General features: G+C 51.8%; 2 protein-coding genes across 6 annotated transcripts in view; one reads left to right on the top strand and one right to left on the bottom strand.

Annotated features, from left to right (window-relative positions):
• Window positions 1-1,375: 1,375 nt before the first annotated feature.
• On the bottom strand, window positions 1,376-13,970 carry Carhsp1 (calcium regulated heat stable protein 1). Of its 2 annotated transcripts, none has more exons than XM_055604821.1 (4): window positions 13,917-13,970; window positions 5,913-6,077; window positions 5,202-5,324; window positions 1,376-2,857 (listed from the first exon to the last, which is right to left on the bottom strand). In XM_055604821.1, the coding sequence occupies exons 2-4, from the start codon at window positions 6,068-6,070 to the stop codon at window positions 2,695-2,697; spliced, it is 444 nt and encodes a 147-aa protein (XP_055460796.1). In that variant the 5' UTR covers window positions 6,071-6,077; window positions 13,917-13,970; the 3' UTR covers window positions 1,376-2,694. The 2 variants fall into 2 exon arrangements, with proteins under 2 accessions (XP_055460796.1, XP_055460795.1); XM_055604820.1 differs by lacking the exon at window positions 13,917-13,970 and adding an exon at window positions 8,611-8,622.
• Litafd (LITAF domain containing) overlaps window positions 13,544-17,231 on the top strand; it is a 15,907-nt gene continuing 12,219 nt past the window's right edge. For all 4 annotated transcript variants that reach the window (XM_055604819.1, XM_055604818.1, XM_055604816.1 and 1 more), the window contains exon 1: window positions 13,544-13,636. The gene's annotated coding sequence lies outside the window, so the exon portion shown is untranslated. The remainder of the gene's footprint in view (window positions 13,637-17,231) is intronic.

The following is a 17,231-nucleotide window of genomic DNA, read 5'->3' as shown; positions in this document are numbered from 1 at the left end:
AGAACCCCTTCCACATTCACTCAGGTACATGTGTGCACACATAACCTTTACATTCACTTCATCTTGTTGCACAAAACAAACTTTATTGAGCAAAAGTTGGCTGATGGGGTCAAACGTTCAGATTTGGGAGTCTGTATTCTCCCTCCTGTTCAGTCACCAGCACTGAGTCCCTCCTGATCTATAAATCGATGCTCCGTCTGAACAGAGCAGGTCTTTTCTAACACCAATACCCTGCAGTTCCAGAATAGTGTACAGGCTGAAGTGATGTGACCATACAGGAAAAGCCCTTTACAAAGGATTCTGCAGGGCAAAAGAATCCAGAGGCCACCCTGCCAGCAGAACTGGGCTGCCAGTTCAGTGGGGGCAGGGCCCACTAGCAGATCAATGTGTGCCACCAAAGCTAACCATCCCAGCGTGAAGGCAAAACTATACTGATCACTCAGGACAATGGAGGAAAGCTGTCATTCTCAGCCTGCCTAGGTCCTGGCAAAGTGGCTCTGGAAGTTCTTTGGCCAGCAAAGAGGCCCCAAGAGAACATCTAGGTGGTAAGCCAAGCCTGGAGTTGGGGAAAGGCCACCTTTGACCTAGTAGGAAAAAAACCACCAGTAGCTCAACAACGAAGAAAATGATCAAACTGGGTGGTGGATGTGTGAGCCAGCTGCACAAGACCCTCACAAGTTTATTCACATAGTTTTTGTGCACATGCACGTGGAAACCTGGGGACAAGCGGTTTTCATTCCTTTAAAAACAACAAAAATAGGGCTTCTCACTGACCTCAAACTGAGCAAATAGGCCAGGCTGGCTAGCCTGCAAACCCCAGGCATCCCCCTGGATTGCCTCCCCAGTTCTGGAACTAATGAAGTGTGCACCACAAAACACTTTACCAGCTGAGCTGTCACTGACCCCTCTCTGTCTGAAAGCCACAATGGTTGGTCATCAGCCAAAGTTCCAGACTTTGCCCCCTCTGTACCTTTAGGATGGACACACACATCCAGTGTTAAGATATGCGGAGGTCCACAGTGTTCCCCATATCAAATGAGCCTCTAGTCTGGACCACTACGGCCCATGGTCAGCACTGCAGAATTGGTACCCTTGTTCCAACCTGTGAGTTCTCAACTACGTTTCAAAGCCCAACTACTTATATTTTTAGATCACAACAAAAACCAAAGCCAACCACCAAAAGAGTCTAAGGATCAGTTCATGGGAAACAGAAATCTACAGCATTGCAGGCAGGGGCAAGCAGAGGACTCAGGGAGAGTTTGAGCTGTTAAAAAAAAAAAAAAAAAAAAAAAAAAAAAAAAGTCAGGGGAAAAAAGAAAAACCAAGAAACCCAGCAAGGAGAAAAAAAAGAAAAAAGGGGAGTTTTGGGAAGAAAAAAAAAAAAAAAAAAAAAAAAAAAACGAATCAGCATGGGAATGAAGGCATACCTGTAACCCTAGCAAACAGGAAGCCAAGATATATAAGGTTTTATGGAAATAGCCTGGGCTACACAGCAATACAGCAAGATCCTGTCTCAAAAAGAGAGGGGGGGGGCTTCCATGTAACTTGGTGCTGTTGGCATTTCCAAGGCCCTGGGCTCCCCAAGCACCGGGGAAGAAAAAAAGAGATCCTTAGGCATTTGTTACACCTGTCTTAAAGCAGCCTTGCTTCCCAGTGAAAGGTATCTTTCTCCTTCAACTGCTAACCTTACAAGGCCATCAGAAAACAAGCTGCCTGTCTTCTGTGGGTCAGTGTCAATGGTCTAGGATTTTTGCCAGCAGTGGAACCCAGACCCCTGCAGAGGCTCTGGCAAGTGCACTCACTACCCCTGAGCTACATCCCCAGCCCTTGTTCTGAGATATGATCGTAGCCTAGGCTGGCTGAGAACACTTATTTCAGCTTCCCAAGTGCAGAAATTACAGGCATGTACCACCAGCCTGGACTCTGTTTTTAAATAAAACACCACCCTCCCCTCTAGGGCCCTTCCTGCAGAGGTCTCTTCCTCACCCCTAAAGCCACCTTCAGCACTAGCTTAATGATAGGCTTAATGCCACAGGGAGGCCACCTTAGCCCTAGAAGAAAGTGGAAAAAAACGGAGTTCTTAGGAGTGGGGTCAGCGCCGAACCCCAGGCTGCTGTGCTAGGGCAGGAGCTCCCAGGGGTTGGAGTCTCTCCCTTCTGGGAGAGACACACCTGTTGCAAAGGCACCAAGAGGCAAGTCCCCTGGAAAGCTCCCACACACCTAAGCCAGCTCCCTCAAACCAGCCAGGCTGAGACTCAGAAGCTAGGGCTAACATGGTCCCAAGTTAGACAGAGCATAGGGTCATGGAAAATCTTATAGGGCTGGTGACATCCCTCAGGGGGCCAAACAGATAAGGGAATTTTTGTCTCGTGGGCTTGCTTGATCTGGAGGGGGCTTTGGGAAAACAGCATGTTTGGCCTACCCGCCTTGGGCTGGGGCTGGACCATCTCCACTCAGCCTCCGCAGGTGCCTCTCCTTTTCAAATGCTTTTAATGCTTTTCAGACAGTGAGAGCTTGTTGCAATGGCTGGAGGCTGGCTGTGCTGGTGGCTGAGAGCACCCCCTGCCTGCCTGCAACTCCTTCCCTTCAGGAAACAGCCCATCTTGTGTGGTAGAATGTTATATCCAGGGTGGCCCTGCTCCTCCTCCCCCCAAAGTCTCCCTCAAGCCCAGGAGAAGGGGTTCTTGCAGATCCCTAGGAGCTGATGACGTGCCCGGACCAGGTCTCGTGCTTTGTGCCTGGTGCCAGGTGGGTGATGACCACCTCTACAGCCTGCAGTTTCTCGTTCTTGGGTGGGATAGAGCACATCTTGTAGGTGACCTCGTCGCCTTCCACTGGAACATACTCCCCTTCCACACTGCAGGAGAGAAAGAACAGTTGTCAGGGCTGAGGAGATGGCTCAGCCCAGAGAATACCTACCTTGCAAGCATGAGTACCTGAGTTTGGATCCCCAGCATGTAAAATAGCCAGGTATGGTGGAGTGTACTTGCCCAAGGCTGGAGAGGCAGGCAGTCGGGGATCCCTGGTGCTGGCTGCCCAGTTAGTTACCTAGCAGACCAATTTAGTCCATATTTAAAAATAAGGTAGAGATGGAACTGGAGAGATGCCATGGTTAAAAACCCTTGCTGTTTGCTCTTGCAGAGGACCTGGATTTAGATCCCAGCACCCACATGGTAGCTCACAAACCCTCTATAATTCCTGTTCCGGAGAATCCACCCTCTCTGTCCTCCAAAGGCACCAAGTATGCGTGTGGTACACTTACATACATACAGGCAAATACTCATAAATTTTTTAAAAAAATAAGGTGGAAAAATGATAGAGGAAGACACCCAACATTGACCTCTCTGTCTGGCCTCTGCACACAAGCACACACATGCACACACACAAAGCAGTCAGTGCCCATAGAAAACAAGCCCCACAGACCCCACACTGGGATACCAGGATGGACACTGTCTTCCTGGTTACTCAGTCCTTCCAGAAACAGTGCCTCCTAGACCTTCTACCATCTGTGTCCTGGCCCCAGTGACTCCTCTCTGGGTCTGAAAGGCATGCTAGCCACCTTGGATGTTCACATATCAGAACTGAACCTGAGAGTGGAAAAGCCAGAGGCTCAAACTTAGAGAGCAGCTTTTCTTGGCTGCCTCTACACACTGCCCATGGTACCAGGACTCTCAGAAACAAACCATGTTTTTTTGCCCTTGACTTTTCCACCCAATGAACCTTAAAAAAAAAAAAAAAGTGCCTAATAAGCCAAGTCTGGTGGTACAGGCTTATAATCCCAGCTACTTGGGAAGCGGAGACAGGAGGACTGAAGTTGATTGTCTCAAGATAAAAAGTACAAAGGCGAGGCAGCAAGGTGAACTGGGGGATGGATTCGTGGTCTCACAGCAAGGGTGGTACCCTGATGATCTTGAGCACCAGAGCTAGCACCTGACTGGTTCTGATGAGAGGATCTCAGAGCAGTCGTGTTCTCCCTCTCTGATGTGGCCACCACAAGCTTCTAATAGCCTAGTTTCAGCAGTTGGCCACAGACATCTCACAGTATCTCCATCACTCACACTTTTGCCCTACCCCATGCTTCTCCCTAATTACCTTTCATACTGTACTGTGTGTGCTTCTCAATCCCCAAATCCTTCCTGGAAAGAGGCAGACTGGACATTTGTACACCCGTGTATGCATTCATACATGCGTAAAATGCATCCAACAACTTTTTCTCAAATCTGTGCTACATAGGGGAATTCTATTTTATTTTATTCTTTGAGACGAGAGAGTTACTATGTAGCCCTTGCTGGCCTGAAATTCAGGGTATGGACCAGATTGGCCTCAAACGTTCACCAACCCTCCTACCTCTACCTTCTGTGTGCCGGGATCACAGGCATACACCACCATACCTATCTTACAGGACCTTCTAACCAGACCTGGTACATAAGTGTGCTGGGTGCTGAAGGAGAGCTGGCAATAATTTCCATCACCGCAGAGGGGGTGCAGCACAACCCGTTTTCTCAAACTGTGGTTTCGAACTTGGCTGGGACTTCTGGGAAAAAGGCACTGCCTGCCACTGCTGAGTGAAACCGGATGTGTGGCTATTCAGTTGCTGGTAGGATGCTTGCCTAGCACGTGTCCCAAGCTTCGGACAAAAGCCAGGGTGGGCTGAGTGCTTGGGACAAAGGAGGAGGTCTGGATAGGGATTCTAGTTGGGGTTCCTAGGAACCCCAAAAGCTGCTGGGGAGCCGAGCCGAGAAGGGGCTGCTGGGGGCCTTGTGGGCCACATCCTGGATTCCTACAGGCTCTCAGACAGGAAGGAAGAGCCGCAGTGAGCAAATGGCAGGAGAAAGGGCCCAGCCCTGAGTTTCCTTCCTGGAGCAGAAGAAACAGACAGTCCCCAGACTCACAGGCCACTCCCTTAAGGAGGCTAAACAAACTCTCCCATCCCAGGGACACTGTCCTCCCATGCCAGACACTGTACACACAGACTCACCATGAACCATCCTGCACTCAGGATGGGGCACCCAAAACCTCACACAATTCAGAGACACTGTCACTGTCACTGTCACATATGGACTGCTGGCCAGCCCCACACACCTGACATACACTGTCCTTCCCAGCATCACTCCATTATACTGTCTCATACCGCATGGGGCCATAATGGGACCAGCCCCCTACCCCCACACAGCCCTCCAGATATGCTGCAGTGAACTCACTCAGAGATATGCAAGAAGATGTCAGGGCCACCATCAGCTGGGGTGATGAAGCCGTGGCCCTTGGACCGGCAGAAGCATTTACAGACTCCTTTGTAGACAGGGCCCTGTGACGCTCGCACCGTCCTGACAGAAGGAAATGCAAAGGGACATTCATCAGTCCTCTACAACAGCCACCCCACCCCCACCACACAGCTACTCCCAGCTGTGCCCCAGGGAAGCCTGGCTGGGGCCACCATGTCCAGTCACACACACATAGGCTTTGTGTGCAACCCAGGAAGCCATTCACACAGAGCTATAGAAACGACTGGGTAACTAACCATGGCACATTTTTCTCAGGCCTGTTTGTTCATCGGGAAACAGGGAACTGAGGGAGCATCCCTTCAGAAACTGCAATGGCTCTAGCTCCCACTCTCAAGAGCCAAAAATCTACACCTGCCAGTGACCACCCTGACACTGTGTCTTTCCCCCAACCCCCACCACATACAACTGACAAAGTCAAGGCTTCACGGGGAAGAGGCCTCTGTGGCTAAAGCCCAAAATCTTACCACTCCAGCTGGGGACAGGTTCCCATGGGTGGCAAGGATGCCCCCCCGTTTTCTCACTAGTACTTCTCACCAAGCCCCAGGCCTCTCCAGGTGCCAGGGAGATCCTGCTTACTCTGGTAGTAGTAGCCCCATTTGGGGAAGTGTGCTTAGCCAGCCTGAGACTTACGCTGAGAAGGTCCTTGTCCGTCGGGTGGGCAAAGGGCTAGGGACTACATTGCCCCGAAGTGGGGATGGAGAGCGATCCCGGGCCCGAGGGGTATCCAGTAGCCCAACAGAAGTCTGATGTGTGGGGGGCTGCGGCGGTGGGGGAGGCTCAGATGACATGGCTGACCTACAGAGAGAAGAGGGCCTCTTAGGGTCCTGCCTCAGAGGACTAGACAGGCCATAGCCTGGCACTCCTAGAGGCTCACTCCAGGTCACCTTGTCTGTAGCCACACCTTGGCTCAGATGTCTGCTCAGGTGTCAGCACTGGGTTCCCTTGACAACTTCAGGCCTCCATCTCCACTGTGCAAGAAAATGCCAGGTCATGTGCTGGGGTGATGATAGCTCAGGCAGTAAAAGACTTGTCACACAAGCAGGAGATCTGGGTTTGAGCCCCACAATCCATTTATAATAGAAGAGCCTGGTGCGGGCTGGAGAGATGGCTCAGCTGCTAAGACTGCTTACAGCTGTTGAAGGAGTTCACAGCTCCAGGGGTCTGATCCCCTCTTGGAGTCTGCACACACTCACATGTACAAACCCACACACACCACGTATGCACATAGTTAAGCAACAATAAAAAGAAAACTTTTTGTTTTGTTTTTGGAGACAGGGTTTCTCTGTGTAGCCCTGGCTGTCCTGGACTCACTCTGTAGACCAGGCTGGCCTCAAGCTCAGAGATTCACCTGCCTCTGCTGGGATTAAAGGTGTGCACCCTCATGGCCCGGCTGATATATCTTTTTTTAAAGGCTAGGATGGTGGCATGCATTTATAATCCCAGAACTGGGAAGGCAGAGGCAGGTGGGTTCTCTAGGGCTGCTCAGCCAACCAGCCTAGCCTAATTAAGGAGCCTCAGGTCCCAGTGAGAGACCTTGTCAAAAACAAACGAAACCAAACCTGGGAGAAGAGCAGCTTAGGTTATTCTCTGACCTCTAGTGCTCATGCTCATACACTCATACATACACACACACACACCAGAGGGGGTTTTATGCCGGGTAACTCCCAATGGTAACTCCTCTATGTCCCAACACAGAGCTTGGCATGCTTAGGACACTCGGTAAATACCTTGAGGAGGTATTGCCCTCAGCCAGGGCTTCAATGCCCAGAGCACAGATCAATATTCCTTTCCCAGTGTCCCCCATCCTGCAAGCACTCTCCCTCCGGAGACTGCAGAGCACACCTCAGCAGTTCACAGCCCAGAGTGGCTCCCTGAGGGGCTGCCAGTGAGCTCACTGCCAGGTGGGTGACCACTGAGGAGCCATAGGGGAGGAGCACTCCAGCAAAGTCAAACCTGGCCCCTCCCTGCTATGAGAACCAGTTCTCTCAGTGACCCTCAGACATAGATTCAGGCAAAAGTTGAAAGGCAGCGGCTCGGCTCTCCATCCCTGCACTCGGGTGGGATGGAGTTGAGGCAAAAGGACTGCTATGACCAAGGCAGCTTGGATTACACTGGGAAACAGAGCCATTGTACACACGTGACCCTAGAACAGGGCAGGACCAGCCAGTCCTTTCCCATCTCTGGGCTCAGAGTCACTCAGGTGTGTCCCTTGACATCTGCCCAGGGATGGAGATGGGGACAGGAGAGCTAAAAAAAACAAACAAAGCCCAGCAGGGACAAGGAGCCTGAGCAGGTTTGTGTGTCCCTGTGACTGGCCTGTCAAATAAAAAGGAGCTATCAGCCAAGCAGCTGCTGGGTGCTGGTGCCGATGGTGGTTGTGGCAGTGGTGACGCACACCTTTAATCCCAGCACTTGGGAGGCAGAGACAAGTGGATCTCTATGAGTTTGAGGCCAGCCTGGTCTACAGAGTGAGTTCTAGGATAGCCAGGGCTACACAGAAAAACCCTGTCTCAAAAAAAAAAAAAAAAACCAATATATGTGACCAGTCTTCAAAAGAGCCCAGCTACCGTCTTGTTTCATTTTATATTTCAGGGTCTCCATTGCCCACACAGGCCTCAGGTCCCCAGTGCTAGGATTACAGCTGTATAGAACTATGTCCAATTTACATGGTGCTGTGGACCAAACCCAGGGCTCTGTGCACAGTAAGCGAGCACTCTACCAACTGGGCCACATCCCCAGCCCCCTCAGCTCTAGGTACACCAGGCCCCAGCTCATGACCAGACTTTTCCCATTTATAGTAACTCCATGGCCTCCAGAGCTGAGTTTTCACTTGTACTACCCAGCAAGGTCCATTTGCTTCAGCTCCAACCCTCCACACCTTGGGATCCTCGGGTTTGGGCAGGAACTGAATATCTCCCAAATATTCAGACTTGTCCTCCATATGCCCTGATCCTCTCTGGGGACTCAGTCCTGCCTGGCTGGAGAGATGTCACTGGTCAGCCTTCCAGAAGTGACATAGCTACTACTGACCTCCTCTTAGCTGTGGCCCCAGCCAGGGAGGACCACAAGTCTAGAGACGCCCCCCACCTTGAAGAGGTCTGGGCTGTTGGCCTGGCGGTCAGGTCTCCAGCACAGGTCATAGAGTCCTAGAATGTTTCAACGCCTGGAGTTCTGGGAAGAAGTCTGGCCCAGGACAACGGGGTGAGACCATGGGGACCAGATGACATCAGCATGAGAAGGAGAACTTCCCCCTTCTAACCAGACTCCCTGCCTCTGGCCTCCCCTCCCCCAACTCCATTCAGGGACACTTGGTTTCAGATCTTCCCACCTGCCAGCTGAGAGATCATAAACAATTCAGCCTCTCAGGGTCTTAGCTTCTGTATCTGAGAAATGGGAATTGTTTCAGCTTCGCACAAATCATGACATTAAAGAAAGTAATACATACAAGCACTGAGGTTACAACTCTGGCCCAGAGCAAGCAAGCAACAAGTACTGGCTATGATCATTGCTGTAAACTGCAATCACAAAGTCACTCAACAAACATGCCCAATACCAAGCCCTAGTCATGATACAGGAGAACATGGTAAATCACAGTGTCAATGAGCCGGTGGGGTCACAAAAGGCCAACTAACAAAAGGGATGAAAAGTAATGGAGTGGGCAGTGCCATGAAGACCTGGAATATAAGAGTCAGTCAGACATTTGAAAACGAGAGGGAGAAGCCAGGGGTGCTGGTTAGAGGAGCACTTTGGAGGCTGAGGCAAGAGGATCCTCTGGACCAGTCTGGGCTGGAGACAGCGAGATCTGAGATGGGGCGGGGGTGGGTTATTCTGGGGACAGACATCAGGGTGTGAGAAGTCCTGAGAGTGAGGCTGGGGAGAGTCTGCTATGGTTCCAGGCCTGTGAAGAGTCTGTGGGAGTAGGGTAGGAGTAGGAAGTAAGATTCAGGGGGCAGAGCCAGACCAGAAACCAAGTTGCATCACCCCATGGCTGTCATCACTGTCCCTTCCCTTCTTTGCACCTCTGCCTGTCTGCTCAGACACCTTTCCTGTGCCCGCCACTCCAGGCTGATGGAAAACTCCAGTGGACTTTCACTCTCCACTCAAGTCCCCCCCGTAGCTCAAATCCAGTCTCTTTCTTGGAAAGGCCCTCAGAAGCTCCTGGCCTTCAGTGGGCATCAGACTGAGGGCAACACCAGAGTCCCTCATCATCCCAGGGGCAGCCCAGGGCTGGGTACAGGCAAGGGTCTTGGGGACCCTGGGTGTGTGCTAAGTGCCACACTCACACTAGCTCAACAGTGGAAGAAAGTGAAACACAAAAAATGAAGTGATGAGGCAGGGCCGAGAGCCGGGAGACCCTAAGGCTGCTCCACTATCCAAACCAACCACTGGGGAGGCTGCCTGGGCTAGTCACAGCCAGCTCTACCCAGAGCCAGCCCACCCCAGCTGGCCCAGGAAGGGGACAAAGTCCAGCTGCAGTGGGGGAGGGTATCCAGGAAGCTTCTCCAGCCCTGCACACACCAGGGCACAGGCTGAGCAGCAGTCTGTAGCTGCAGCAGCCCCCGCTCTCACTGCCACCCTCTACCTGCTCTGTCAGCAGAACCAGACACGGCCATGGAAAAGGCATGGCCCGTCCTTCATGATGCTCTACTGGGAGATCAAGATGGGGCTGAGGCTCTTGCCTGGAAAGGCTCTGGGCTACACCCTAAAATGAGCCTCTACCTGAGACAAATTCTGACAAAATGAAATGGCCAAACTGTTGTCATGACTACCAAGACTAGGTACACACGTGTTTATTTGTGTGTGACTATGTAATGTGTACATGCATGTGTATGTGGGGCATGTTTATGTACATGATTACATGAAAACACATCTGCAAAATTATGTGAGGGTATCATTTTGAGACAGTCTCACATACCCCACCTGGATGCCACCCAAAGCGCCCTGAATCCTAGGCAAGTACTCTACCAACTGAACCACAGCTGTGTACATCCTGCCCAGAACTACCCTCATGTACCAGCAAGAAACCCAGGCCTTCTACTGCTCACTGGGGGTAGGGGGAAGACAGATGCATGGGACAACACACAGCACAATAAGACATGCACCCCCCTCTGCCAGACACCCCAGTCCAGGGAGAGGCCCAGGGCCCAAGGGCAGGATGCCACACCCACCCTCACTGTCCACCAGGGAGGGCAGGTCAGCTTCTTATCCTGAGAAATGTTTTAAACGGGGCCTCTAGCTGAAAATAGCCTGGGAATTTTCCATAGGCCTTATAGAAAGTCCTGGAAGATTCTGGGAGCTCGGCTAGGCACTAGTCTGGTCTCCTCAGTCCTCTATAGCCCATCTCAAAATCTCATGTCCCTGTCCATGTACCAAGCTGTCAGGCCCAGCACCTTCTCTGATCTTGGCCCTAAAGCTCCCAGTTTCTAAAAATGTACACCCCTACTACCTTTTCCTATTTTGAGATGGTCTTACACTACATAGCCCAAGTTGGCCTCAAACTCATGGTAATCCTCCAGCCTCAGCCTCCCAAGTACTAGGAGGACAGGTATGTTGTGAGCTGTCACAGCCAGCTGGGAAGAATCTTTTGAACTAGGGAATCATGTGCTTCCCAGAGGAACCTGGACTGCTGGAAGCCATTTACATTTCAGTGAAAGGGAGTGTGGTTTATGGCTCCTCAAAGGCAGGAAAATGGAGAGTCAAGGAACAAGAGCTTGGGTAAGCTGGAGGCTTCATTCTTGGGCAAGGCCAGAACCTCTTGAAGCCTGTTCTGCACACTGGGGTGTCCAGAATCTTGCAAAGGTTTGTGGCTGGGGAAGGCTACTGCTAGGCACTGTGCTGTGACATTTCCCACCCTGGAGCCCAGCCACTGTCAGCAGGAAGGTGGGTTACAGTCTCAGGTCACACTCAGTGCTTTTTCTGATGCCATAGGGGCTTCATAGGCACCAGACATTCGGATCCCCTTCCCGCTAGCCTCACCACTTCCCTGTCACATGAGGAAAGGGACAATAGATTCAGCAGCTGGGGCTTCTCACACTTTAGTGCCCCCAGGAATCTCTGGCCAATGTCCAACAGCAAACTCCCAACTCCACAGATGCGGGTGGGGTTAACCCGGCTTTGCTTGGTCAGTTAGCTGGGGATCGGCAGTTGCTTTTTATGGTGCTGGGAAGCCAGAATCTCTGGCTCTAGCACTGAGCTGTTCCCCCAGTCCCCAAGTCTGCCTTTTGAAGGGGTCCCAGAGAGACAGCTGCCGCTAAACTACCCAGCTCTCAAGAGGCAGGCCATCTGGGGGAGAGGACACACATGGACAGACATACTCACCCAGCACACAAAAACCACAGAGGACCAGGGCTCCATGAGATAACAAGGTTCATTTTTCACCATCACCTACATCTACACACACACACACACACACACACACACACACACACACACACACACGCCAGGCCCCAGACTAACAGCCCATAGCCGAGAGTAGGGGAAAGCTGAACTGGACACAGGGCTCCTGGAAGGCTCTGGAGGAGAGACGGTGCCTGAGGCTCAAAGCAGCAGGGCTAGCCAGCCACATGGTGCTCCATTGTTCTGGGAAGAGTGGATTCTGTTAGAGGGGAGGGGAGGGGTGCCAGGGGCGGGGCCATTTGGAACAGAGGCAAGGAAACAGCCCAGGGCAAGGAGACTACCCCATTCCCTCCAGCAGCCCAGCTGGGGAACCCTCGGGTGCTGGGACGCTGGAAGCTTCAAATTAGAGTCCAGAAACCCAAAGCAGTCCCTTCCAATAATGTTGCCCCTAGAACTAGCCCAGGAGTACCCATACACGGAACAGAGGACACTCTAGGTCTCTGCTTGAGTGTCCCTCCAAGGCCAAGTAGACCCCTGATCTCCACCAAACCTAGCCCTGAAATCCTCCATCCAACATTGTGCTCCGCCCTCCCCCAGTTTTTCTCACCTCCCAGTCTGATTCTCTTCCATTCTCTCCTAGGCCCACTAACTCCCTGCCTCGGTTTGGACGGGGCCATCAGCTTCCAATAGCTCAAAGCAGTACAGGCAGTGCCAGCCACACTGCAGAGCAGGAGGTGGGCTGAACAATAGTGGCCCCCCATGGTGTGTGCATGGTTACACTAGGGCCATGGGAAGAGCCCTTCCCACCCCAGCTGCCAGATAATGGGCACAAACCAAATTCTTGCCTAGCACTCCGTGGGACAAAGAAAGCCAGTTTCCCCCAATCCTAGGCTGAGCCTAACTCAGCGTACGAAGTTTGTTCTCGAGGGTGTAGGCTGTAAGGGCTCATGGTGGTAACCGTGTTGTCACCAGGAGGAGGTGACATGCTCTGAGGAGGCCCTGACCCAGATCGATCGCTTAGGGACATAGGTACGTCATAAAGTCAAGAAGGCACCAGGGAAGAAGGCCCTGCGGAAAAGTTTGAGCCCAACAGGACAAAAAATAGGGACATGGGATAATTTAAGACACAGATTTGTGGCTCGATTTTTAAGCTCATTGTTTTTGTTTAACTGGTTTGGGGTTTTGAGGGAGGGTTGTGCAGAGTTCTGCCTTAGCCTCCCCAGTCCTGGGAGTAGATCGCATTTACAGCAGCTGGCCTTGAACTTGTTACGGAGCTGAGGACAAATCCTGAATCCTCTACCTCCCCAGTGCCGGGACTGCAGTGTAGCCCACCACTATTGGCTTAATGAGCCAATTATTTTTCACAAACTCCTTTTGGCTTCAGCGTGGAGAACAAACGAAAAGCATCAAGACTGGGCCATGGGCAGAAAAGCAGCAGTATGGCCAGGAGAAAAACAAACAAAAAGTAGCCCTATTTCTCCAGGCACTTGGGCTAGCTAGCTCCCTCTATTCTCGCACACACCCCTTTCTGGAAGAAAAGGTTTTTTTATATATTCCAGTCCGCAGAGGCAAAGAGGCACCTCCACCTCTCAGAATCCAGGCCCTGCAGGAGAGGTGGAATCTCTACAGCTCACCCTGCACAGACCTACTCCAGAAAAGCTTTGAGATCACAGTCTGGCTTTTCAAATAAAATCAAAACCTAACTGCATTTCCGGCTTGTAAACAGGGCCGCTAGCGTGGGTGAAGTTTTCCTCCGCGCCCTGGGGGCCCCTATCCTAGCGCAAACACCAAGCGATTGCGCCCAGCCGCTCCTCCGCCCCAGGAGCGGCCAACCACCAGGGGCCAGGGCGGGCTCCCCCTCTCCCGCCCTGGCTACTGTCCCACCGCCCAGCATGCAGCTGGCGAGGCCCAGCCCGTCGGGGACAGCTCCTCCTCTCGCAAACCCCGAGTTCTCAACACCTCCGCCGGAAAACACAGGGGAGGAAGCGCCGGCCACGCACAAAACAGGTGGCCCAGCGGTAAGTACTAACCGAAGTCAGACAGGAATCCCTCCTGCTGCGGCCACACCCACCTGTGTCCCTTTAGGGTCAGTGAAAACCCGCGCTCCCCAAACTAGCCCAAGCTACTAGGGCATATCAGGGGTTGGAGGGGGAGAGACCCAGCGCCGAGCTGGAGAGCCGTAATGCCCCGCAGAGGGGAAGCAAAAGAGCAAAGCAGGCCTCGGCCCCATCCCAGCGGCTCCCGCGGCTCCCGCGCTCCCCGACGACCTTCCTTTGGGTCCCCGGAACAGCCGCTTACCTGGCGGAACGTTCGACTCCTCCAGCTGCGGCCCTCAGACTGCAAGAACGGAAAGGGACGGGGGGCGTGGCCGCAGGGCAGGGCGGAGTGGGGACCACGCCCCTTCAAGCTCCGGGCCAATCGGCGCGCGGCCCGGAGCTGGGACTGGTCCTGCAGGGAGGGAGGCGGGAGCGGCGCAGCTGCTGCCACGCGACCTTTGTGTTGAAGCCTCGGGGTCGCGAGCGCGAGACGCGAACGCGGGACTCGGCCTAGGGGCAGGAGGTGTTCCCCCCTGCGGGGCTGCGGACTCCCGGTGTGGGCCCGGTGCCCGGGAAAGTGGCTCAGTCAAGTCTAGGCATTCGGTGCCTGCCACTCCCCAGCACAAGTCCAGCCCCACCTGCCCCTGGCTCCAGATAAGCCGGGCGCCTGTTTTTTGTTGTTGTTGTTGTTGTTTTTAGTTTTTTTTGTTTGATTGGTTGGTTGTTTTTTGTTTGTTTGTTTGTTTGTTTTGCAAAAACTACCAGATAAAGGGAAAGGCAGAGACAGAAAAAGAAACATCAGAACAAGGGAGAAGAAAAGCTGTTGTTTTGTTTTTCCTATTGGTTAATTGATTCATTCTCCATTGGCTGATTTTGAGACTGTCTCCTTAATGGACTTGGGATAGGTGGGACCCTAACCCCAGCTTTTTTCAATTACTTTCCCCCACCCCCTTTGGTTTTTCTAGGCAGGGTAGCTGTGTACCCCTGGCTATCTGGGACTTGCTTTGTAGACTAGGCTGGCCTGGAACTCAAGAGATCCGCCTGCCTCTGCCTGCGGAGGGCTGGGATTAAAGGCGTGTACCACCACCACCACCAGGCTCAATTTTTATTTCTACTGAGCCCTTGAAACTTTATGTACTGACTAGTTTTGTGTGTCAACTTGACACAAACTAGAGTCATCAGAGAAAAAGGAGCCTCGGTTGAGGAAATGCCTCCATGAGATCCAGCTGTAAGGCATTTATTTTCTCAATTAGTGATGACTGGGGGAGGACCCGGCCCACTGTGGGTAGTGCCATCCGTGGGCTGGTGGTCCTGGGTTCAATAAGAAAGCAAACTGAGCAACCATAGAGAGCAAGCCAGTAAGCAGCACTCCTCCATGGCCTCTGCCCTGTTTGAGTTCCTGTCCTAACTTCCTTCAATACTGAGCAGAAATACGGAAGTGTAAGCCAAATAAACCTCTTTCTCCCCAACTTGCCTTTTGGTCATGGTGTTTACATCGCAGCAATAGAAACCCTAAGTTTATCTGTGGAAGTAAATGGTGTTGCTTCCAGCTTACAGAAAAGGAAACAGAGGCACAGAGAAATGCCTTTCTCCAACATGGAAAGCAGGCCCTCAGCATACCTTCCCCCAAGGTCAGACTCATATTTCCTAGGTGTGAGAAAGGGGTTCCCTATAAGGTGTTGTCCCTGGAGTCCAAGTGATATTTTATCCCTGCTGAAGCCCTCTAACCCTACCCCCAAGGGCATGCTGAACCAGCAAAACAAAAATAATCTAACAAAGCCAACTTGCTTCTTCCTTAAAGAGGTCTGTCCCTCCTCAAAGTGGGACTAGCAAATGGTAAAGTCACCTTGGGGAAAGGGAAAAAAAGCATTTCTAATAGTTAATAGTTATCCCATTCCCAGTCACCCAGTCACGTGGCCAAGAGATTGAATGAAGTATACAGTCACACAAACTCTGCCAGGCCCAGCTGTGGTTGGTTGGTTAGTTAGTTAGTTAGTTAGTTAGTTAGTTAGTTAGTTAGTTTTTGAGGCAGAGTTTCACGTAACCCCGGATGATGATTAATCATGGTTGTCATCTTTACCGGATCTGCAGTCACCTAAGGGACAAGCACATTTTCTTGGTTAGAAAAACTGAAGTGAGAAGAGCAACCCTAACTGGAGGCAGCAGTTAAAACCTCTTGGTTTTCTGCCAGCGTATCTTCCTTTCTCAGCGGTCAGTGTGCTTGCTGTTGCTGTTGCTGCTTCTGCCATTCTTCAACATTAGAAACCAGTGTCCTCCACCTTTCAGTCTGGACCATCAACTCTCCAGGAATCCTCCAGATGTTCAGTGCCAGGCTGGGCAGTCTCTGTTGCTCTCCACATTATTGTTTTGCAACAGAATCTCTCACTAATCTTATAGAACCCAGGACCGCTAACCCAGGGATGGCACTACCCACAATGGGTCAGGCCCTCCCCCATTGATCTCTAATGTTAGATCTTGCCATTTTAGCTAGGCTAGCTGACCAGCAAGCTCTCAGGAATCACTAATCTCAACCCCAGTTCCAGGTTTGCAGGTATGTACAGCCATGTCCAGCTAGTTATGCGAGTGCAGAGGATTCGCGCTCAGGTCCTGTTGCGTGCAGAGCATTTCTCCCCAGCCATGAGATATTCCGGTCTTTGTCGATTTGTGCTGGACATTAGGTACACAAAAGAAGAAGCCAGCTTTTCTCCATCCAAGAGGGCAGAGCCTTGGATAAACCCTAGGCAGGATATTCAAGAAAAAGGGAACTTGACCTAAATCCATTGCTCAGTTCTTCCTGTTCATGGTTCAACACTGCCCTCTAGGGGTGTGTGGAGCAAGTGTGAGGCACAGGGGGTGAAGGGTGGGTTAGCTCTCCCCACCTAGGGGCTCCTGTTTCTGAGGGCCCGGGCCAGGGATGTGGAGGAGGCTCAGGGTCTACAACAGATGAGGCCCTCCAGTACTATACCCACACTGTGTCTGTGGGACTAAGGACCTGTGCAAGGCTGCACCCTGACTCTAACTGGACCTCACCAGTTTTGTTCTCTAATTCTGAAATTGAGATTCAAGAAAGAGAATCTGTGGATTTTCCAGGGAGGCTGAGACCAGCTGTGCTGGAATAGCTCAGAACCACCCCAGGTCCACGGTGTGGGACACCATGACCCAGCAGTCACATCTCTTTCCTCCGGGTCCTTTGAGCCCAGGCACCAATTTCAAAAACATGAAACCACTGCAATAGTCACACTTTTTTTTTTTTGTTCATGTTTATTATATGGGGTCTCATTTGGCCCATACTAACTTCAAACTCACTATGTATCGGATGAACTGGAATTTCTGATTCTCCTGACCTGAAACTCAAAATAATCCTGCTTCAGCATCCTGAGTACTGGGATTGCCCTAAATTCTTATTATTAGTGTGTGTGTGTGTAAGAGAGAGAGAGAGAGAGAGAGAGAGAGAGAGAGAGAGAACACGTACTCCACCTTGCATCTAGAGGGTAAAGAATAGCTTCCAACTTTACATAGGTTCAATCCCTGGAACCCAGGTGACCAAGCTTGCATGTGAAGTAGTGCCTTTGCCCCC

The sequence above is a fragment of the Psammomys obesus genome, unplaced genomic scaffold (genome assembly GCF_907164565.1).
Source record: "Psammomys obesus unplaced genomic scaffold, mPsaObe1.curated_primary_1811, whole genome shotgun sequence".
NCBI lineage: Eukaryota > Metazoa > Chordata > Mammalia > Rodentia > Muridae > Psammomys > Psammomys obesus.
This window is presented reverse-complemented; position numbering and strand designations above follow the sequence as displayed.